At 38.0% G+C, this 23695-nt stretch overlaps 1 protein-coding gene and 1 non-coding gene across 2 annotated transcripts in view; both read left to right on the top strand.

The window, feature by feature from the left end:
• The window catches only part of Ranbp9 (RAN binding protein 9), a 78487-nt gene that overhangs the window by 49024 nt on the left and 5768 nt on the right, over positions 1-23695 (top strand). Inside the window, exons 6-12 of the mRNA XM_034509766.2 lie at positions 5036-5220; positions 7394-7506; positions 8842-8950; positions 10360-10550; positions 13887-14031; positions 16866-16987; positions 18475-18626. Coding sequence (XP_034365657.1) covers positions 5036-5220; positions 7394-7506; positions 8842-8950; positions 10360-10550; positions 13887-14031; positions 16866-16987; positions 18475-18626 — 1017 coding nt within the window. The remainder of the gene's footprint in view (positions 1-5035; positions 5221-7393; positions 7507-8841; positions 8951-10359; positions 10551-13886; positions 14032-16865; positions 16988-18474; positions 18627-23695) is intronic.
• Positions 4426-4532, top strand: LOC117714478 (U6 spliceosomal RNA). The gene has a single exon (XR_004607552.1). It is a non-coding gene; the product is annotated as a U6 spliceosomal RNA (small nuclear RNA).

Genomic DNA, 23695 nt, shown 5'->3' on the forward strand with positions numbered 1-23695 from the left:
TTTTTTTAAAAGAAAGAGGACTTGACTTTAAGACCCGAGGAACCTTTGAAAGAGTTGATAGTAGAGATGGGATTGCTTGGTGATAAACAGAGCACTTTTCTTTGCATATTGCTTTGTGTCTGAGGATCAAACCCCAGACTCTTGCACATGGTTGGTAAAAGCTTTTCAACGAGCTACACCACAGCACTTTTGGGTTTTTGTTGTTGTTGTTGTTTTGTTTTTGTTTGTTTTGTTTTGTTTAAATCTTAAGACAGGAGTTCTCCATGTTGCCCCATCTGCCCCTAAACTCCTGCTTGAGCAGTTGCTCAGACATCCTTTTGCCTTCCTGGTAGACATCACAGAAGGATTTCTTGGAGTATTTTAGGGGGCAGGGTGAGCAATTTAGTTGGGTAGAAGAGTCAAATATGGTCACATACACAGTTGGGTTTGCAAACCAGAATTAAAGAGAATTATCTGTGGTAAAGTTGGGGCTATTGGCAGTTAAGTGTTAAGTTTTAACTGCACGTGGACAACTCCAACTGTGTGTTGACACAGAAGAAAAGTAGATGGTTTTCTAGGACGTGGTAAGGTTAGGAGAAAATAAGGAACTATCAAAATGAAATTGAGAAGTAATTAGTGAGGTAAGAAAGACAATACCTGGGTGAAAGCCAGCTGAAGATACGAATCTAGGGAAGGAACTGTATTACTTACTTTCCAGTTGTTAAGATAAAAAGATAAGTGAGGGCTGAAGAAGTGAGTGGTTAAGTGAATAAGTGAGTGGTTAAGTGAATAAGTGAGTGGTTAAGAGCATTGACTGCTTTTCTAGAGTTCCTGAATTCAATTCCCAGCAACCACATGGTGGCTCACAACCATATGTAGTGGGATCTGATGCCCTCTTCAGGTGTGTCTGAAAACAGCAACAGCGTACTCATATACATACATACATACATACATACATACATACATACATACATCTTTTTTTAAAAAGATAAGTGATAAAACATCACTACCAAAGATGGCTTATGGAAGAACTTGTTTTGGCTTGTGGTTCCGAGGGATAAGAGTCTTAAGGCAGGGAAGCTTGACAGCAGGCATGATGGCAGGAGCAGGGTGAGAGATCACATCTTCAACCACAAGCATGAAGCAGAGAGACCTTGGAAGAAAGGGGATTATGAACTCTCAGAGCTTGTCCCCAGTGACATACTTCATCCTAAACTTCTCCAAACAATATCACCAACCAAGGACCAAGTGTTGAGATGCCCAAGCCCATGGCAACATTGCTCACTCAAACCACCACAGAAATCAGTTGCGTCCATGCTGAGATGTATTTTATCATGTCCCAAGCCAGAACTGATCATGCATTAGGTAGGTAGAGCAGAGGTCCCTGGTAGCACTGACAAGGAGGTTGAGCAGAGTAGAGAAAGTCTGTTAGGAGTGAACCTAATAGAGACAGGGAGGAGACTATGGATGACTGCGGAGCCTTGGTTAAGATGGAGGGAGGTAGAGACATAAGGAATAACTGGCGATGAAAAAAGGTGAATAGAAAACAGTCAGATTTAAAAATCAGTTACATTTGGCACAATATTGTTTTGCTATTAAATGATTTACTAGGAAAACTACTATAGTGACCATATTCTTCAATAAGCAAGTATGCAAGTGAAGGGAATTAGCTTTTGAATAGAGCTTTGTATGGGGGAGTGACAGGTGGGGTAGCAAAATATGAAGGTGTAAATTTTTTTGTGTGGGTGAGTATGTACACACACACACACACACACACACACACACACACACACACCCCGAGGCCAAAGTAAGAAAACATTAAGAGTCTTTCCCTATTGCTCTCACTGAACCTGAAGCGTGCTGTTTTCCAGTGAGCTTCTGCAAATCCACAGTATCTGCCCCCGTCACAGATTACAGGCACATACATGGGTCCTGGGGACTTGAACTCAGTTTCTCCTGCTTTCACAGCAAACTGTCTTACCTACTGAGCTTACGCTCCAGATAAATTCTTCAGGTAAGATGATATCTTTAGCTATTGGGGGATGTTTCATAAAAACACTTGTTAACTGTTGCAGGGTTTTGTTACAGGCGTTTGCTTGCTGTGCTAAGCACCACTGGGTGGCTGTGCTGTAGTTGTTCTCTTTGCCTCTTGGTTGGCCAGTGCAGTAGTGATCATTCAGCAAAGGCATACCTGGTTTTAGGCAATGCATGGTTTTTGTCTGCTTGTAGTGTTTTTCTGACCCACTTTGGTGATGTGTGGTGGCCTCCCCCACCCTCATGTAGGATGAAACAGTGGCAACTTTGTTGTTACTGAGCAAGGTAAATGTGGTGGGAGTTCTTTCAGGTTTCCTTTGATGGCTGGCTGGCCTGCCTCTAGGGCTCTAAAGTCTTCTGGGACAGACTCATGCTGCACTTCACTTTCTACTTCAAGAGAGACAGAAACGCTAGTCTTTCCCTTAAAGGGATTGCTTGGAAAATATTTATATGTTCTTTACCTATGGTTTCTTTTGAGTTATTTGGAACATTGAATCCTGGAGAAGTATATTTGCAAAACAGTCTTGTCCTTGACTGTACCATTCATTGGTCATAGCATGTTCACACAGCAGTTCTGACAACCTTGCATCCTTCTGTTGTTTGTTTGAGACCCAGCTTGGCTGGAGCCTATGATGATCCTTTCCCAGCTCCTAGGACCTCACATAGGTTCCTGCTAGAGCTTATGTTTTTTAAATTTTTTTTCTCTCATCTGAGAAATAGCTTTTAAAAAATCAGTTGAATTTGAAATTGGATACATATTCTTTTTGTTGTCATTAGTTGTTCTCCTTTAAGATTTAGTTTTAATTTATGTCTAGTCATGTTTTGCCTGCATGTATATCTGCATACCACATGCATGTTTGGTGCCAACAGAAGCTTTAAGGGCATAGGATCCTCTGGAACTGGAGTTATGGACAGTTGTGAGCTGCCACGTGGGTGCTGGGAACTAAACCTGGGTCCTCTGCAAAAGCAACATGTGCTTTTAACTGCACAGTGTCACTTTAGCCCCCTGCTCAGTTAAAACAGTGCGACTTTCCAAGGCTACAAACTGACTTGAAATTGAGTTGCCACAGATAAGTTATTTGCTTTTGTTTTTTGTTGTTGCTGTTATTTTGCTGTTTTTAGAATAAATATTTATAATAGAACAAAACTTAAATTCTTAAATATTGATTTGAATATGTACATTAGTAGGAATAAGATGTTTAAGACAGGGTTTCTCTTTGTATAGCCCTGACTGTCCTAGGACTCTTTCTGTAGAGCAGGCTGGCCTGGAATTCACAGAGATCTGCCTGTTGGGATTAAAGGTGTTTGCCACCACTGCCTGGTGTGGAAGATAAGTTTTTTAAAAAGGACTTTCCCATCTATAGTCTAAATGTATAAATGCATGGTAAACCATGCCTCCTCAAGCTTATAGTTTTTGTCCTGAAATGACAGAATTGTCTTGCCCCCTTGTTGATGTCTTTGGTTCCTTATATTTTTGTCTTAAAAATATATAATTCTGTGATGGATTTTGATGAAAAGTTAGTTGTGCTAGAAGAATTTTTTTTTTTTCTTTTACATGATGCTATTAGCAAGCTGTATGCTTTTGGATTGGGTCTCAAGTCTCAAGTTTTCTAAGTGTTGAAATTAGAAGACTATTCAATGTCTGACCTACTGACTATGAAGAGTTAAAGCTAGGCATGATGTATCAAGCCTGTAATCTTAACACTTTGGAGGCTGAGTTGAAGGTGACACTGAGTCACAATAAAGTATAAAATGTATAACGATAATCTCACCACAAAGAATCAATACTTTGTCTTATCATATATCTTAATAATCTAATAAAACTTTGTGTTTATTTTGACATATTACTTGTTTCTGATTTGTGTTGTTTGTTGAAGTTATGTTTAAATACACCTCAGTCTGCTACAAAATATCTTTACCTTGTTTTGTAGTGAAGATACTTGTGATTACTACAAATAAAAGCGAAGAAAGAAGGCACAAATCCAGACACTAAAGTGTGAGAGGGTTTGGAGTCCCAGGATGAAACTTGCTGTAGCATTGGTAGCCTGTGTGCTGTGTTTGCTTGTTGGTAGTAGAGCAGTCCTGGGAAAGTTATTTAACTTCTGGTTCTCAGTTTGTGCATCTATGTAATGGCAGCAGGCACCTCCCAGGTGATTCTAAGGAGTGAAACTGGCATTTAGTGAATACTCATTATCTCTTTAGATGGAACGAGCAATAACAGCAATAACAGTAAAAAGAAGGAATCTGGCATATTGTGTGTATTTGAAGATAACTTCTTTTTACATTTTATGAGTTTTTTCTTTAATATCATAGAGTATATTTGAATGTATTTCAGTTTGAATATTCAGACTTGTCTTTTCCTTTGAAATTATACATTTGAGGTTTTAGTTTTGCATTTAAAATTCCCACAGTGTGTTCACTTCGGCAGCACATATACTAAAACTGGAATGATACAGAGAAGATTAGCATGGCCCCTGTGCAAGGATGACCTGCAAATTCATGAGGTGTTCCATATTTTGAGAGGAATGAGAGTGAATCATTGTGGTGACACTGCGTCTTGCTTAAAACAAGTTTTTACCACTGTCTTTGTAAAGGCAGGCCTTACAAATATTCTGGTAATGATTGTAGTAAATTTTAAATGCTACTTTCTGTGAGTCAGCTATAATGTACATTTTTTTAGACATGCAGCTTATATAAAGGCTGAGTTGATTTTAAAGCTTTATAACTGAGATATTACATTCTGAAGAGCATGGGGTAGATTTCCGTGCATTAGAAAATACAGTGCCACCTGTATTATGCAGCAGGGTCCCAGAGTCATCCATTCTTGATGGTTAGTGGAAGAAAATAACACTTTTTCATTCAGCACATAATGTGTTTTGTTTTAGTTGTCCTCTGCTCATATTTAGATGGAGATTTTAAAATACTCATTATATAAATTTATGTTTCTATTCTTGCATTGAAAAAGTAATGAAATCTTTAGTGAACAATAAGTAGATATTTAAAGAAATATGTTGTCTTACAGCCAAATTTGTATCCTACTGTGGGGCTTCAGACACCAGGAGAAGTGGTTGATGCCAACTTTGGGCAACATCCTTTTGTGTTTGATATAGAAGACTACATGCGAGAATGGAGAACCAAAATACAGGCCCAGATAGACCGCTTTCCTATCGGGGATCGAGAAGGAGAATGGCAGACCATGATCCAAAAGTAAGAGCAAAGAATTTTGAATATACAGATTTAAACACTGAATGTTTATAGGCAAACTGTTCTTTTTGTATCCAAAGATATATATCCAAAGTCTAGTTTAAATCCTAATCGTTTGTATGTACTAATGATTATATTTTAATCTCAAAAAGTAATTTACCAGTTGGGATAAAATAGCATTGATTTAAGCACACTCAGAATTGTGTTTGTTTGACTTAACTGGATGGACGTAGTAAAGTGACACTTGATCATAAAAGTAGCTTAATTCGGTTTTACTCGTAGTAATATGACTCAGTGAAGTCCGTAGGTTATACAGTTAAACTTCTAAAAATGTTGACAGAAAAGAAAAAGTTTAGAGGAGCAACCTAGATTGTATGTTTTGGGTCTGTGCTTTAGTAATATGACCTTGAACAGCAGCAGTTCAAATGCATATGGAGGAAAAGAGTGGTTGTTGGTGCTTACTCTCAGTGTGGAGAAGTATGAGAGTACAGCCAGAATGGGCACACAGCATTTTCCAGGCCTGAGGGGTGTGGGTGACTCTAATGATTGCAGTGAACCCCTTCTTTATTTTGTATTTAACATTTCAATTCAGGGAGACTATAATTGTTCCTATCCAGGAATCTACTCATAGGCTTCTACCCAAAAGACTTCAAAAATTAAATTACAATTAAAAAATGTAGGCAGGAAAGATAGTACCACCAAGATGGCAGAAAGATGGCTTGCTGCCAAGCTTTTTCACCCAAGTTGTATTCCTGGGCCCCACATGCTGGAAGGAGAAACAAACCCTACAAAGTTGTCCTGACCTCCACATGTGTGCCATTGTGTGTGTGTGTGCACAGTCACAATAAACAAGTAAATGTAATTGTAGAAATAAAAAGGCCTTAGTAACTCTTTTTAATGCTATTTCTTACATAAGTTACCATTAGACACTTAGGATAAGATAAAGGGAATGAAGACCAAGGAGCAATGACTGTGGAGTTAGCCCAAGTGCAGCATAAATACTTTGAATTCATTAATAATAATGGAGGATGGCCAGCAGTAGAGAAGAAAGTAAGTGTTAAATCTGCTCTGAGGAAGAGCTTTGTAGTGCTTTATGTGTTTGTTTTATTTCATAGAATTTCATAAAGAGCAGCAGGAAAATTGAATTCCTGTGACAGTCAACTCTTTTAGACTATGCATCTGTCAAAAGTCTAGAGACAGTGCCTAGATATCACAAATATTAAGTGACAGATGTTAAAGACTGATGTACATTGCATGTATACAAAAATTAAATACCATTAATTAAACCATTCTCTGATTGTATAATCTAGGCAAGTAAAATAGCCAACATCTCAAATAAACCATCAGTGTGCCTTTGTCATGAAAGTATGTTTATAATTACTTTAAAGGTTCTTTGAGTGCTCACTTTGGCAGCACATATACTAAAGGTTCTTCGATTGAAAATTTAAAGAAAACCTTTTTTTGTGTATTGTTTAGGGAAGATAGTGGTTGAAGGTAACAGATTTTTTTTTTTTTTAATAGTGTTGGATTACTGGTTTTGCTAGCTACATTTTAACCAGTTAGTGGCTTTTAAAAAGCAAGCTTGTTGTCTTAGAAATGTATCACTATCTTTAAGTCTTGCACAATTAATTTTCTGTTAAAAAACATCAAATTGATGCAAGACACATTGTTTAATTGTTCCCATGTGGATTCTGTTCTGGGCTAATATCAGTGTCTCTTCTCACATTTGTGAGGTCTCATCTCATTTGACAGCTGAGCACAGAAAGTAGTTGGAACTGCAGAATGCCAAATATTAATCAGTTATCTCAAAATCGTGTGGTTTGCACCAAACTAACATGTTATCGGGATGTCTATAATTAAGGTGAGATAGAAATCTTGGTTAATAGGATTGAATAATAGGAACATGGATAAAGAACCAGGGGTAATAGGGACCCAAGAATTAAATGTAAGAAAGACGATTTTAATGCTTTTCGTCTTAATTTAAATTATCTTTTGGACTATTCATAACTAGAGCAAACTGTTACTATCAACTTATTTTAAAATTGAAGATTGAAGAGCCTGGCTTCAAGGAAATAGATTGATTTTGTGATACCAAGTTGTACTTTGTTAACAAAAATTGTAGTCTGAAGCATGTATTCTCCTGACTAAAAGATGTGTTTCTTCTTTTTGTTTTAAGAATGGTTTCATCTTATTTAGTCCACCATGGGTACTGTGCCACAGCAGAGGCCTTTGCCAGATCTACAGACCAGACTGTTCTAGAAGAATTAGCTTCCATTAAGAATAGACAAAGTAAGAATACTGTGGTACATAGCAAATACTTGTTTTTAAATATTAAGTTTGGTTGTTTTAACTTTTAGAAAACTTATTTTTTTATTAAAAATTTCCCTGGTATATTGTTTTAAAGTGGATTTCTCCAAATTTATTTTCATTGACTTTTTGAGTTGTTTGTTTTTGTGAGTGATTTTGTTTGTGGCAGGGTGGAAGCTTTTGTGTTTGAGGCAGGGTCTCATGTAGCCCAGGCTGGCCCTGAGCTTCTCATCCTCATGCCACACTCATGACAGTGAGTGAAAATTTGTTCTAAAAAAGTTACATGACAGTGAGTGAAAATTTGTTCTAAAAAAGTTACACTGGAGTTTTAAATGTAGAAATACATCTTAGAACTTTAAAAGAAATGCTTTTATTGTGTTTCCATGAAAAACATTGCTTTCCTGTGGATTGGGATTGAGGTTGTTGGTGAGCCTGATGCTCTGGGTTTGGTGTCAGCACCTGGTACGTGGAGGACGGGGCAGGGAAGCCTTGTTAAGAGATAAGAAGCACTTGTTACAAAGAAAGTTTCCTTTGGTTGTTTTGGTAACAGTCTTGATGAGGTAGTGGAGCTAGTATATGAAATAAGTTTTTTCTTTGAAAGAAATTTAAATATCTTCTAATTTGCTGCCTAAATGTAAGGTGGTGTTGGTCATAAGTAGGTTACTGCTTAGGGCCTTGTGGCTGGTACTGTTTTCATTAGGGCAAGGCAGCCTGACAGCTGATGTCAGTTATACATTCTGAAGTCAGTGCTGCTGGCCCATGAGTGTAGATCCCATCACCTGATGGGCAGGTGGAAAGATGGAACAGCAAACAGGCAACAGTATGCTGGGTGGACGAATCTTCTGGGTGAGATGGCTAGGGTAACGCCAGGCGCAGCGTGCTGTAGCACACAAGCATGCTGCTCTCGCTGCCTTAATGCTCTCCTTCAGCAGAGGAGGTCACTCACTCAGTGTTAGTCTAACAAAGCTCCAACCCTTTCAAAGGCCTGAGTCAGAAGGTTCAATAAGGCATTTAAGTGTTGTTTCTTTAAAGTATAGTCTTCTAAATCTTACTGTTTGAAAAGATAATACTGTTCAATGGATGTTTTCCCTATAGTTTTTACATATTTATTCATGATATTTTAAAGGAGTCTTTGAAGTAACTTGTGTTTTCTAATTTTTTTCTTGGATTTACTAGTCTAAACTTAAAAAATTTAGACAAAGAGTTTAACAGTAATTATTTAGAGGTTTTCACTGTTTTTTTTTTTTTTTCTGGAACAATTTTAAGGTTGTCTCTGCTTTTGTAGAGTTTAATATTTATGCTTTTATTTCTGAATAGGAATTCAGAAGTTGGTGTTAGCAGGACGAATGGGAGAAGCCATCGAAACAACACAACAGTTATACCCAAGTTTACTTGAAAGAAATCCCAATCTCCTTTTCACATTAAAGTAAGTTTTAGTAAATGTTATTTTATATGTTGAACGTTTTAAGAATAAAATTATCTTCATAATTTGTAGTTTTCTCCCTTGCTTCAGATATTTACATATAATTATTATAATATAGCACATTTAAGTGATATTTTTAAGAGTATGTGGAGCCAAGGATGTGTATCTGAGTAGCAGAGCAGATGCTTAGCGTGTGTGAATAAACAGAAGGTGCTTTGTGCTAAGGTCACTATGCACATGATGCTTTTGTTTGTTTTTATCATTCCATCTTTCTTAAAATGTGAATGTCTTACTTAGAAAGCAGTAATCCCAATTTTCTCTTGAAAGATAACTTGAGTAACTCTTCTGGATATAGTGAAAAGTTAAAGTAAACTATAAATGTAATTTGCTCTTCTACCCATTCTTACAAATTTAGGTACACTTGCATTTTTGTGCATCACTGGGGCTTTTCTATCTCGGACTGCCCATTAGACACTAGTTTCTCCCTTGTTCACTTGCCCAGAGCCCTCATATACTGTTGATTTTAGTGACTGGCTTAGTCACTTACCATACTATCCTTAAGTTTCATCTATATTTAGCATGTGTCAGAATTTTCCTTCATTTTGAAGGCTGAAGATCATCCCGTCCCATGTAAGCAGTGTGTGTTGTTTAGTCTTCTGTCTGTTGATGGAGTTGCTTCTGTCTGTCTCTGCTAGTGTGAATAATTCTGCTGAGAACAAAGGTGTACAAGCATCTGCTTAAGTCCTGGCTTTCTTTGAATTCTTTGATTATTTACCTGAAAGTAGAATTGCTGGCTCATTGCTGTGCTCAACATTTTGAGGCCCCCATCTACTGTTATCCATGGTTCGTCCTCTGAGTTACTTCCTGGATAGGAGAAAGTTTCCAGTCTTCCCACATCATCATCAACACTTATTTCTACATTTAGGTTTCTAGACATCCTTGTTTAACATTTAAAAAAAAGTCTTTGTTGTTTAAAAAAGAATGCCGTTAGTCAATCACTACTCAACTCATAAGACAGAGACAGGTGGATCTCTGAGATTTCAAGGCCAGCCAGGGCTGCAAAGTGAGATCCTGTATCAAAAAACAAAAAGGAAGTTGGGATGCTACTGAGCTTAGGATTTCAATCTTCTAAGAAGTACAGAGTCTTTGTAGGTCAGAGGTCAATTATTTTGCCTCACAGCAAAAGCCAACTGAGGACCATTTTGGCTGAGAGCTTGGTTTGCAGCCTGAGCTGGATAAGGAAGGGCCAGGAGAAGGTTGTGCAGGTGCATGTGTGCCAAATCTTGGTTACTTACTCACTTGATAGGCTATCAAGTAAAATACTGATTTTAAGTTTTAAAATGCGGCCTATTTTAATACAACCGCATACAGATGAATGATTATGTCTAAGTAAACTTTCTTTTTTCTTTCAGAGTACGTCAGTTTATAGAAATGGTGAATGGTACAGATAGTGAAGTGCGGTGTTTGGGAGGCCGAAGTCCGAAATCTCAAGACAGTTACCCCGTCAGTCCTCGGCCCTTTAGTAGTCCAAGCATGAGTCCCAGTCACGGAATGAGTATCCACAGCTTAGCCCCAGGCAAAAGCAGTACTGCACATTTTTCTGGTGAGATGACCTCTTTTACATTTTTACTCTTCTTTATGTAATTTTTAGTTAAAAATTTTTTTAATCTTAAGATTTTTGTACCTTTTTCCAGTTGTATGTGTACAATGTCATGCTTCACATGAGAGAACATGGTTAGGACAAATACCAAGAAGTCATGGGAATCTGAGACTGTTAACAGAGTTCCACAAGTACATGTCATCATTCAAAATAAGTTGTCACTAAAACCATTGACAATAGGGAGAAAATAATTATGGTTTTAATAAAGTGTGAATTTAAACGTGATCTGGCTATGCTGTTCCCACTGATTACCAAGCCTAGCTGGGCTTCCTGTCTCTTGACTCATTCCTAACTTTCTTTTTACAAGTTCATTTCTTTTCTTGTCCCTTTTTCAGCTTGCTTACTGCTCACCCTGGCTCTTGGTGGTCTCTTAATTACAATTTCCTTTGTTAGCTCTCTTGCTATCACTTCTCCAGATCTTTCTCTAATCCTCATTCTTTTTTTGCATCTCTTTAATTCTTTCCCAACATGGACTCTTAGCTCTATGTATTTAACTTTATTTTTGTTGTTTGATTTTCATTTTATTCTTGAATCAGTGGATTAAACAAGTAGTATTTCCCCAGGTACTGATGTAGAGATGTTAAGAAGTACCGAGTTTCACAAAGTCTGGCCTCTTTAACTGCAGTTTTAATCCTTACTTATTATAAGCTATGTATAATATTCATTTAATATAGTAAGCTAAATACACAGGCTTCATATCCTGAACTACATGAGTGGTTTGAATAGCCACATAAAGTTTTATTTAGGTATACATTTCCACAACAAAAGTACTTACAGGTATGTCAGTAAATCACTATCCCAAATACTTGTCCTGTCATTCTTGATACTGAAAACATTTTCTTTCAGAAGCTTTAATTTCTTTAAGGAAATTAAAACTTAATAAATATGTTATAAGTGCAAGAAGGTTTTAAATCAAAAGGTTCCTCAACACAGAAGTCCTAACATAAAACTTTACTTCCATTAGAAAAAGACAGAACACTGCTCTTTTGAAAAGAATATTAAAGGATCTGTTAAGACAGATAAACATTCTTATTAAAACTTGGTTCCTTAAGAAAGAAATTAGTCAGCCAGGCGGTGGTGGCGCACGCCTTTAATCCCAGCACTTGGGAGGCAGAGGCAGGCGGATTTCTGAGTTCAAGGCCAGCCTGGTCTACAGAGTGAGTTCCAGGACAGCCAGGGCTACACAGAGAAGCCCTGTCTCAAAAAAAAAAAAAGAAAAAAAAAAAAAAAGAAAGAAAGAAAGAAAGAAATTAGTCACTCTCTTTAATAACCTCTTCAGGTTGACCTTTTAGAATAAAAATAGAACAAATTCTAACTGGGAAACTCAAATGTTAATTAGGTTGTCTAAAACCTTCAGATACATAGAGTACAAGCTACAAACCTCAACTTTGATAAAGTTAAAAGGATATTTAGATTTCACAAATTATGCACCTGCAGTGTACAGCTTGCAATGTACAAATATACCTTAAACCCTACTTAACTGTAACATGTGTAACTGCATGCTTTATCCTGGGTTTAGTCATTAGACTCCAGGAAACAATTCAAATATGGCCAGATAAGGCAGGGTGTTGAAAGCTTGGGTTAGGAATCTAAAACAGAAGACTTCTTTTATTGTATGTGTATCAGGACTACTGTAGAAAAAAAAAACAGTTCTAAATTATGGCTTCCACAGAAAAGATCATAATTTTTTAAATTATGAATGGTGTCAAGATCTTGGCCAAAAGCTTTTCTAGTCCTTTTGAATTCTTTATCCATTTAAGTCTGCAGCTCCAGTAAGCTTCCCCGGGTCCTTTTAAGTTAGGAAGACAATTTGGGCTTGGCCTTGTCCTCCAGTTGACATTGTCTTGTGGGTGATTCTCAGTGATGGACTCTGACAAGCTTGTCAGTAATACCCACTGATTCCATGTAAGGACTCTGCTCCTCCCCAAAGCCTTACATGTACACTATGATTGTTTAGTGATGAACTCTGACAAGCTTGTCAGTAATACCCACTGATTCCATGTAAGGACTCTGCTCCTCCCCAAAGCCTTACATGTACACTATGATTGTTTAGTGATGAACTCTGACAAGCTTGTCAGTAATATCCACTGATTCCATGTAAGGACTCTGCTCCTCCCCAAAGCCTTACATATACACTATGATTGTTTAGGGGGAAAAAAATCTTCTTTTGTTCTGTCTACTTTCTGCTGCTCCTCCATTTTTTTTCTTTTCCTTCATCTGCCATCCTCCCAGCTCACAAGCCTGCCAAGCCTGTATTTAACTCTGTAAACAGATCAGGTAGTTTTCCTCCCAGTCAGTGCTGCCTCTGTTCTTTCCTACAGTCAGGCTGCACTGCTTTACCTCAGGCTTTTTGAGTCACTGTCCCATATGATGAGGACAAGACTTGCATGTCTGTATCCTCAGTCACAAGATGACATCACTCTTAAATATTGTACAGTTGGTATATTCATAGATAAACGGTGATGATTATAACATGCAGCATAAAGACATTTCTGTCAATGACAAACTATATAAAGTGGCCTCATGCATGTTGACGGAGCAGAAGAACATCACAAAATCACATGGTATTTTTTATTGTAATCTTTTCTATGTCAAAGTATGTAAATGTATACCATTGTGTTCTGATTTCTTTCTTTAGAGAAAAATAACATATTTTCACATTAATGTATGGGTATTTTGCCTACATGTATGTATGCTTGTGTACCACATGTGTGCATTGTCAGGAGAGGCCAGAAAGGGTGTTGGATTCCCCCCTGGACTGGAGTCATCAGATGGTTGTGAGGCACCATGTGGGCACTGGGAATTGAACCCAGGCCTTCTGCAAGAGTAGGTAGAGCTCTTAACTACTGAGCTGTCTCTCCAGTCCCATATTATTATTTCTTATAGCATGCAGTATAGTAGAGCAGCATGCTGTCCAGGTGTATTGTGTAGATAAGCTGGACCATCCTGGCATTTGTAAGAGTATTCAATGATGTTAGCACTCCAGTGAAATCATTAATCCAGTTCTCATAATTTGCCTTTGTTATAAACACTGTAGTGCCCTCTTAACAATAATTGTGTGGGTTACATGAGATCTGTAAGTAAATTCAGAGGAAGTAATAGTTACAATGAAGTTTTAATCCATTATCATGCTTTTAAAAACCCATTTAAATATACACCATTGGTTTTCCTACATTCTAAATTGTTCAATATAAAATCAAAATATAAAAGTATTGTTTACAACCTAATTAAATTGCTGTTTGTTTCTATGTTGTACTTTTTTTTCTGTTTTCTTCTTAGGTTTTGAAAGTTGTAGCAATGGTGTAATATCAAATAAAGCACATCAATCATATTGTCATAGTAAACACCAGTTATCCAGTTTGAATGTACCGGAACTTAACAGTATCAATGTATCAAGATCACAACAAGTTAATAACTTCACCAGGTAATAAAGTGACTTACCTAATTTCTGTATTACTAAGAATGGCCTGGGCATTGATGTCATCTTTACTGATAATGTCTGCAGAACTTCTGTAGTACACACTGCAGCCTGTAGCTCTGGGCTCTCAGAAAGTAAAAGGGTATGGACTCTGTTTCCTATAGGCTTTTAACTTCTTCATGTATAGATCTCTGGCCTATAGAGTAAGATCCAGGAGAGCCAAGACAACGTAAAGAGACTCTGTCTTGAAAACAAACAAACACAAAGTAGAGCTTAATGAACATACCATGTGCCTTTAAACACTCAGATTTAACATTAGTGGATTCTTGAAACCCATGAAGTATAATCACTTGAATATAAGCATTTAAGAACGAATCTGTAAGTGTTCAGCATGCCTAGGGATGTAGCATATCCTGTAACTAGAACCAGAAGTACTGCATTTTCAAACAGTGTTCTCAATTACGTATTGGAGAACCAACTGTTAGCATGGAATCTCATAACAAGTAATATTTTAAATAGCAAATATAACTTCTTAAATTGTATTTGAAAATTTGAAAAGAGACTAAAGTTCCTAGGTTATCTATCACATACGACAGAAACTTTAGAGGATAAAAGGTCCAGGATCTTGGGGCAGGGCACAAAAGACTGAGAACAGTAGGAAAAGTAACTGCTGTAGAGGGTGGGGTACTCTGTCACAGTCAAGTTGACCTCTCAGAATAAAAATAGAGCAAGTTGTGAATGGGAAACCCAAATGTTAATTAGAACTTTATAGTTGGTGTTTTGATTGTTGACAGAGTTCTGCCTTTGTTCAGTGGTAAGTTTTCTATTGGTCTGTGACATTTTCTCTTAGATGCTGCCCTCTTGACAGGAAGTTGCTCAATAGACTAATTATTACCTGCATTCTTGCTTAGCCACAGGGCTGATGATACAACATCCTCCTTTGCATTAAAGAAGGAAAGACAGTAAACTGCAAATACTTTTAAAACTGCTAACCAGTAAGAAGTATTTGTACTTGGGTAATGACTTTTCTGCACCAATATTGTGAAGTTGATAAAGATGGCATAAGCTGTTTAAACCATTTTACAGATGTATAGCTGAATATCGGAAAGTGAATGCTGTTTTTTAAGGTCACTAATTAGGTAGTGAGTTGCAGAGCTGAAAGTTCTTACCAGGATTTCTGACTTAGGAACTTGTGCTTCTCTCTCCATTGTCTGAAGCACTCAACCAAATCACTCCTTTTCTGCCCTTAAGACCCAGGTCCAGGTGTCACCTTTTGGAGATATCAGTTACCTACTTGTTCCCTCATTTTCCTGGCTTCGTGCCTTCACACCACATGCTTTACTACTCTTTTTGATGAATAGTTTTCACAGCGTTGAAGGACACCACTCAGATCCACAAACTAGCTGAACACAGGCCTTTACTCTTAGAGAGCTGTATAACATCTGAACATTGAACATAGTGTTCAGCAAGGCTCTCTTAAATGCCTTCAAGTGCATGAGATAAACAGATGCCCCTCAAATACTAGATCAGGTTGTCTGAAATGTTAAAAAGCTTACATTTGAAAATTAAGACATTAAGGATTTTAAAGTTTAAAATTTGTTTTCCTATTTATGAGATTTTTCTAATAAACTGAGTCCTTTGCCTTGGAAAAAGTTCTTGTCCTTTTCCAGGATGCTGCCTGGTCTTTCTTTACCTTATAGATTTGTTGCACAGGAAAGTAGGGGGAGTCACGGGGGGCGGGGGGGACATTGAATGTGATGTGCACTTGTACAGCTCTAGTCAGCTGTCGATGAGTGGGTTATCTGTACTATGGTTTGATTTTTGTTTTGATACAAGTGGGTTATCTGTACTATGGTTTGATTTTTGTTTTGATACAATGCAGGATGAGCAGGCATGGGGCCTGTTCAAAAAACATTTGGCTACTGTCTAAAAATAAAAGTGGTTGAATTGGGAATGGTGTTGCATACCTGTGATTAGAGGACCTTTTATCCTCTAAAGTTTCTGTCGTATGTGATAGATAACCTAGGAACTTTAGTCTCTTTTCAAATTTTCAAATATAATTTAAAAAGTTATATTTGCTATTTAAAACTATTTAGGGGGTTGAGGCAGGGGGATTGTAAGTTCAAGGCCTGAGCAACATAGATCATGTAACAGTAAAACTGAAAGTGAAGATTTAATAGTCCTTTAGAGTCACTAGCCTGGACAGTAGTAGTGCTGTCTAGATCTGAGAAGCTGGAAGTGGTAAGACAGAAGACCTTGGACTTTGTTTTGTTCTTTTATTCATTACTTTTGAAACAGCATAGTCTTAAATAGCAAGGACAGGTGACAAAGTAAAGTTTCAGTAATGGAGATATGGAAAACTGTAGAAACTTGTAAAAGATCTAGACCCATGCCAAATATTGAGGACAAGGAAGCATACACTAGGTTCTCTGAATTAGGTTTATCAGTTCAGAAAGCAAAGTTTCTTCATTAAATGCTGGCAATGATTCTTGTGGGCAGTGGAGACGGTTATCTCAGAAACACTCAGGCACAACAAAAAAGTGCAGATCTGAGTTTGATAAATAAGTATTATGCCAAAGCATGGCTTTTCCATAGTGATGTAAAGTGACGAGAATTGTTACACATTTATACATGCCTCTGTTCCTTCATCTCCAGGAGTGCAGATTTGTTAAAGATCAGCTGTGTGTGTGTTTTGATACATTCGAGATTTAACCGCATTTATCTCGTTTGCAGATTGCCATTGTCTTAGGAAAATTAGTTTCTTATAGGCTATGAAATTGTGTAGTAGTAACTTATCTTAAACCAGTTTCTGAAATTAGGTTTGTCTTCTTCCTTTTCAGTAATGACGTAGACATGGAAACAGATCACTACTCCAATGGAGTCGGAGAAACTTCATCCAATGGTTTCCTCAATGGTAGCTCTAAACATGACCATGAGATGGAAGACTGTGACACCGAAATGGGTCTGCAGCGATATTTCTTACATTTTAAATAAAAAAACGGTGGCTACAAGGTTATGTTCTTACTTGGACTGATTCACAGCTAAGCATGAGCCAGATTTCAAGATGAAAGATCTCACATAACACTTGTGAGCATGGGTTGCTATAGAATGAGCAACCTCTGGGCTCCTGAGTGAGGTGTCAGTTTTCCTGGCTCAGCTCTCCTTTGTACTTGCACTGCCTCGGCATGAAGGTTGGAGATAGAAAACAGTTTTACACTGATTTCAGTGTAGTCAGTAAGTCTAAGTGGGTAGAAATTATGTTGTAATTCAACTAATCTGATCTCTTATATGCAAACTTATATGCAAACATATGGCATACATAGTACTATCCGTAGGTGTGACTTCTTTAGAACAGCACCTTAATGATGCACTAGAATGCCTCACTTTTCTTATCAATGAAAATGATTGAATCTTATAAATTGTTATAATTTGAATCAGTGTTAGATTTCTTTGTATTTTGAGACTGAAAGGCAATCAGTGAAGTTCTTTAAGGGACAGTCTGGTCTTCCCTGCTGATGGAAGGCCCTCTGTATCTAGAGACACTTATACACACTGGGTAGGAGCAAGAGTTCTAGAGCCAGATTTACCTGGATTTGAAAGCTGCAACTGCCACTTACTAACTGCTTGACCTCAGACAGAACGTATAACTCCTCTGTGCCTCCGTTTTTTTTCATCTGTAAAATGGGTAAAATAAATCTTAGTCACTGTGAAGAGCAAGTGAATTCATCTCTGAAAAGTTAATTATATCAAGTTACTTGTTAATGCTAGCCATTTTCTTCATCATCATATGAATATTGTTACTAATAGTGATTTTTTTTATGAGTACAGTGTGTCAGTTACTAAGTAGCAGTCAACATATATAGTATAAAATACTTCTAAAGGCAACATTTCCCTTAATAGTATAATTGGTCTTTTTCATTAGCAATATAAAATACCATGTGTTTCTATTGGGGTCTTAACTTCCAAGAACATTTTATTCTATTTCTATTTGCTGTCTGTTAAAGCCCAAGCGGGAGTTAGTGTGTTTCACATGCCCCCAGCCCCATCTTGTTTCATATAGTTTAGAAAGTTCCACTTAACTTTGCATGCAAACACTGAAAGGTTCTTGTCTCATGGCTGCACACTGAATGTTGCATTCCAGACTCTTGAGACACATACAATATAGCTTTGAGCTACAACGTTCTAAATAAAAAATTTTGAATTTCCGTGTTTAATAGCCAGGCATGGTGGTACATTCCTGTAACCCCAACCCATGGGAGGTCACTGCCAGCCATACAATACCTTATCTTGAGAATATTCATGTGTGTGTGTGGGGGGGGGGGTGTTAGATGAACTATTAGAAGTAGTTACTAAAGAATATACGATATATGAACGTTAAAAGTAACACTTGTTCTCACTTGTTTATTTTCTGTTCAATAAGTAGTGAACTAGCGGTTGTTTTGCTTACAGAAGTTGACTGCAGTCAGTTAAGACGCCAGCTGTGTGGAGGAAGCCAGGCTGCCATAGAGAGAATGATTCACTTTGGCAGAGAGCTCCAAGCCATGAGTGAGCAGCTGAGGAGGGAGTGTGGCAAGAACACAGCAAATAAGAAAATGCTGAAGGTACGAGTGTCGATTCCTTTCTGGGATAAATTCCTGGGGCCTGGGAGGCGAATTGTAGAGGTTTCAGTCTGTTCCCACTTGCCACCGTTGTTCCTGGGTCTGTGGTAAAAGAGAACCTCAGTGCTGGAAACTGGGTAGAGCAGGGCTGACAGGGAGAGAGGACAGGGCTGAGGACAGACTCTACCTTTGCAGGCAAGCGTCCAGTGACCTTCCACTGACTTCAGCTCTGCGTGGGGACCTAGTCTTACACACATAAACTTTTGAGAGAATATTTCATATTCAAACCATATCATGTGTTTTCCTTTGAGACTAATAAATGTGTCAGAGGTGCCAGATAGAGTTTTGTTAAACATTGAGCAAAATGGTAGAAATTCCTGGGAATTAGTACCTGGGATTTCCCCTCAGAACTGTGCCCATTTGTGAGTCAGAACTTATGATGGCATTAGGCAGCCATGATGTAGAACATTGGGTTTCACACATACAGTCGTAAGGGCCAGCTGTGCTGCAGAGCAGCACCATGTCCCGTGTGACTTATTGTGCAGTGGCAGTGTGCTGCAGAAACCACAAACTTGAGGGGTATTTTTAGTAAACATTCAGGGTTGCAGCAAACTAAATTGGTTTTATGGGGATCAGTGAAGGATTAGGTCATCTTTCATACATTTTGAAGTCTCTTCTGGATATGTCTGTGGTGGATGATAAGGATAAAATTTCAATAAAAAGTTAACTACAGTTTTGTGTAGTAGTTGAAGATGGAGTGCTTTGTTAAGCTAGATTGCATTTAATTCTATTGATTTTTTTTTGAGTCTTTAAAAATTGAATTGTTACAGATAAAACACTACACACCAAAATTACACAGACTCAGACTATACAGTATATCTCAGTGAATGTTGGTATAGTTAGAACAGCCGTTCTGATGCTCTCGGGCTTCACATTGGATTTTTTTTTACATTTTTACTATTAAATATATTATGTATTCATCCACTACCATAAAGAACAAAATCTATGAAAGAAGTAGAACTAGAAAAATTACTTTATGTTCTCTTTCATAATTCTCATCTATTACCTACATTCATCCCCAAATCCTATTGATTCTGGCCCCTGATAGGGCAGGACACTGTAAGCAGGAGCACATGGAGGAAGAGGCTTTTACCCCATGGCAGAGAAAAGCAAAGAAAAAGGAAGAAACTGGGATTGTCTATATCCTTCAAAGACAAGGCTCCAGGGCTCTACTTCCTGTAGCTAGGTCCTGTCTCCTTATATTTCCAGGACTTCCAAAAATAGCACTACCTGCTGAGATTGCTTGTGACAAACATTTCACATCCCAACACAGCACAGCCTAGAAAGCAAAGGAAAACACACTTAATGGCCCTTGTGACTAATTATTAGAGATTACGTGAAAGGACAGATGACTACTTGTATTTGTTCTGAACCTGAACTGAGAATTTAGTGATCAGTAACTTGTGATGGTACCCAGTACCTTATCCTTGGCATAAAGCCAGCACCAGTAAATATTTACTTGCACAGTAGCCTCAGTTAGAGGCATTATGTCTTACATTTCAGTAGCTGAAGTTGGAAGACAAGCGTAGTCACTATAGCACATCATCTGCTGGGTAACATGACAGTTGAGTTTCTGGTGGTAATCCTCAGCAGTCAAGAGCATTAAATTCCTGTTTTGTACTAGATGTAAAAGATGATGACTATCAGATAGCATCAGGAAAGTGGCTGTCCACATTTGCCTTAGAGGATTTTCTGATGTCCAGATTACATCTTTATAACTTTTCAATGTAAGTACATCTCTCTTGAGTACATTCCAGTCTACAGCAGCAATACATATCTCTATGCAGCTCTTCAGAAGTACCTGTTGAGGAGAGTTATGAAAGTTAACATGCGGGTCTTTGTTAACTTTCTAGGCATCTAAACAGTACTTTGCAAGATGCTGAGGGCTGGCTTAGGGCATTGGTTCTTAATATTTCTGATGTTTCAATCCTTTAAAATTGTTGATGGAGGACAACAGTTCAGCTCAGTGGTCAGGTGTTTACCTGTGTTGGAGGAGGCTCCAGATTTTACACAAGCACTGACACACACACCACACACACACACACACACACACACACACACACACACACACACACACAAACACACGGGGGTGGGAGAGCTTTCCAATGGTTTTTGTTAAATCTGCTGATATATATGGTACTAGAAGCTAAAACTAAATTTCTAAAACCGGAAATACTCATTTTAAAATCTTTATGAAAAATGTACTCCCACTTAAATGAGAATTAGCATTATTTTTATTTGGGGGGATCTCTAATATAATAATAGATGAGCTATATTCTTATACCTACTTCTTCAGGGAGCCCTTAAATCAGACATGTGAGCAATGAAAGTGAAAAGGGCAAGGAAAACTTCAGTGATGCTGTGGACAGGTTTGAGCTTGATACCTCCTTGAAAGGGCCCTAAACACTGTCCCTGGACCACACTATTGGAAATGTCTCATTTAGGTAATATTTGATATACAAATTGTGCTCAGGAATTCTTAGGCTTTTTTATATTCAAGTCATCTGACTGTATACTCTCAAAACTCTGTGCTAATTGAGCTGGCTGAAGGAATGTGTGATTATCTACTTCCTTTAATACTTATACTCCCATAATCTCACTGTGTCTTTGGTTTAACATGAAACTCAGAAAATGTCATTACGTGACCATATCTCAGAAGCATTTCTTGATTCCATTGAATTATGTGAAAAGTTCATTTTTTGCCTAAAGATAATTGTACTTCTGACTTCTTTCCCCCTTGTTTCCCAAATTTACCTTGCTCTGGCTAGGGGTGAGGATATGAGCAAAACAGAAATGTAGATGAGGTTCTGAAACTGTTCCTCATTAGTCTTTATTTGGAGTTATATTTAATTATGGGTTGTTTTTCTTTAGCGTTTTGGGGATTTTAAGAACCTTCTAGATCACACATGCAATTGTGTATCTCTTAAAAAAGGGTAAATTTTAAGAAATAAATTAGGCAATTTTGTTCTTGTGCAAACATCATTGTACATGTAACCCAGACCTAGATGGTATATCCTACTGCCCAGCTTGCTATGTTCTGGTGTGTGTACATTGTGGCTGGCACTGCTTTCTACTGTGTGTTTCCTCCCCACTGACATGACAGGAGTGATGTCAGTAGGTAATAGACACGCTCCATTATAATCTTGAGAGATCACCTTGTATGTGCAGACTCTCAGTGACCTAGACATGTCTCTGCAAAACAGCACACACAAAGAGAATGGCTTGAAGTTAAAGGTAAAACTTTGCTAATACTTTTTGATTGTACGGAGTAGTGTTCTGTTTTCCTTTATGTGCACCATCCCAAAGTAAATGGCTAGGGAGTTCCTGCAGCTGTGGTTGGCCCAAAGTGTCTTCTGGACCTTTGTCCTTCCAGGTTTCCAGTCTTCCTTTCCTCTTTTCTTGAATGTTAGCAGTGTGATTCAGTCATTGACTTGAGCTCTCAGTGCAGCAACTGACAGAGAAAGAGAACCAGCCAAGATTCACACTGTCTAGAAACTGCTCTGGCTCTTAAGTCAAAATTGAGTGCTTGGTGAATCTCCAGTTTCCATCAGAAGTTACATTCATTGAAACACTCTTTTTTCTTTTTTTAATGAAGCATAACCTGTAGTGGCACTGTATTTCCTTCAGGTGTGTGTCTTACGTCCCACATGCATTGGCAGTTACAGTGGCACCCTTTAAATCAGGGTCTTACTAGTTATTTCTCCCATTTATCTACAGGTAGTCTTGAGGTAGCTGTGTGACTTGCTATTTTCTGTGCACTGCTGTTGTGCTTTTCAACACCTTCACACACACACACACACACACACACACACACACACACACACACGCATACATACATACATACATCCTGGTTTCTCTGAAGATTTTCCATTGAAATAAATGTTAGGAATTACCGAAAAAGGCTCTGAGTGCTCTGTGTGGCTCATGTTGCATGTTGCTAGACTGCATTCTGGAACCTTTGTAGCACAGCAGTGGGGATGGATTACAGGAGCAGCACTAGAGCCTTAGTCCAGTCTTAGTGGGTAGCACTTACAAGTGGTCATTTGTATTCTCAGCAGGGTAAGAACATTTGTTTTGCTCTGCTGATTTCATTTGTGTTCCTTAACCTTGAACTCTCCTAGGTGTTCATGCTTGGGAGTTTGATGCTGGCTTTCTTGCTTAGAACTTTACTCTGCTTCTAAGCCAACAGTTCACAACCTGTGGGTCACAACCCCTTTGGGGGTCACCTATCAGATATCCTGCATATAAGATATTTACATTACAATTCATAACAGAGGCAAAACTACAGTTACAAAGTAGCAATGAAATAATTTGTCATCACAACAAGAGGAACCATGTTTAAGGGTCACAGCATCAGGAAGGTTGAGACCTACTAAATCATATTTTGTCTCGGTGTTGCTCTGTGGGTCTTCTCATCAAGTCTAATCCCTGTCAGGCTTTTTTTTACAGTCCCATTGCCTCTCTGTGGAAAGCATGTTTTCATCATGTGGTTTGGAGTATGTTAGGACCTAGCTCCTCCTTATCCATGCATTTTTTTTTTCCCTTTCTCTTAGCCTCAGTTTACATGTTTCCGTTAGGTCAATAGAGATATGCTAAAAGCACTAATTAGGTTCTGATCTTGCAGTTTGTACCCTATCTAGCAGCTGTGCTCACCAAAATACGAGTAAAATTTTAGCTCTTATTAATGTGTAGACTGGTAATTCAGCAGGAACCTCTATCTTATGGTACTGTGTGATCTTCACCTCTCATCTCAAACTAAGATTCCTCAGATAACATCTGTAGGACGGGGCATGCCAGCCTTGGGTGAAAGCAGTTGAGGTGATCTTTGAGTGCCTGAAATGTTGTAGACTATTGGACAACAATAATTTAATACAGCTCTCATATCTATGAGTTTTTATTTTTAAATACTAAAGGGGGTTGAGATTTCTGCTTTTTTGGTGGTGTACAAATTTGAGTCCATGTACTACTATTTGCTCATTGGACATATTCTTGTCCATACTTTTAAAATGGAC

The sequence above is a fragment of the Arvicanthis niloticus genome, chromosome 8 (genome assembly GCF_011762505.2).
Source record: "Arvicanthis niloticus isolate mArvNil1 chromosome 8, mArvNil1.pat.X, whole genome shotgun sequence".
NCBI classification, from domain to species: domain Eukaryota; kingdom Metazoa; phylum Chordata; class Mammalia; order Rodentia; family Muridae; genus Arvicanthis; species Arvicanthis niloticus.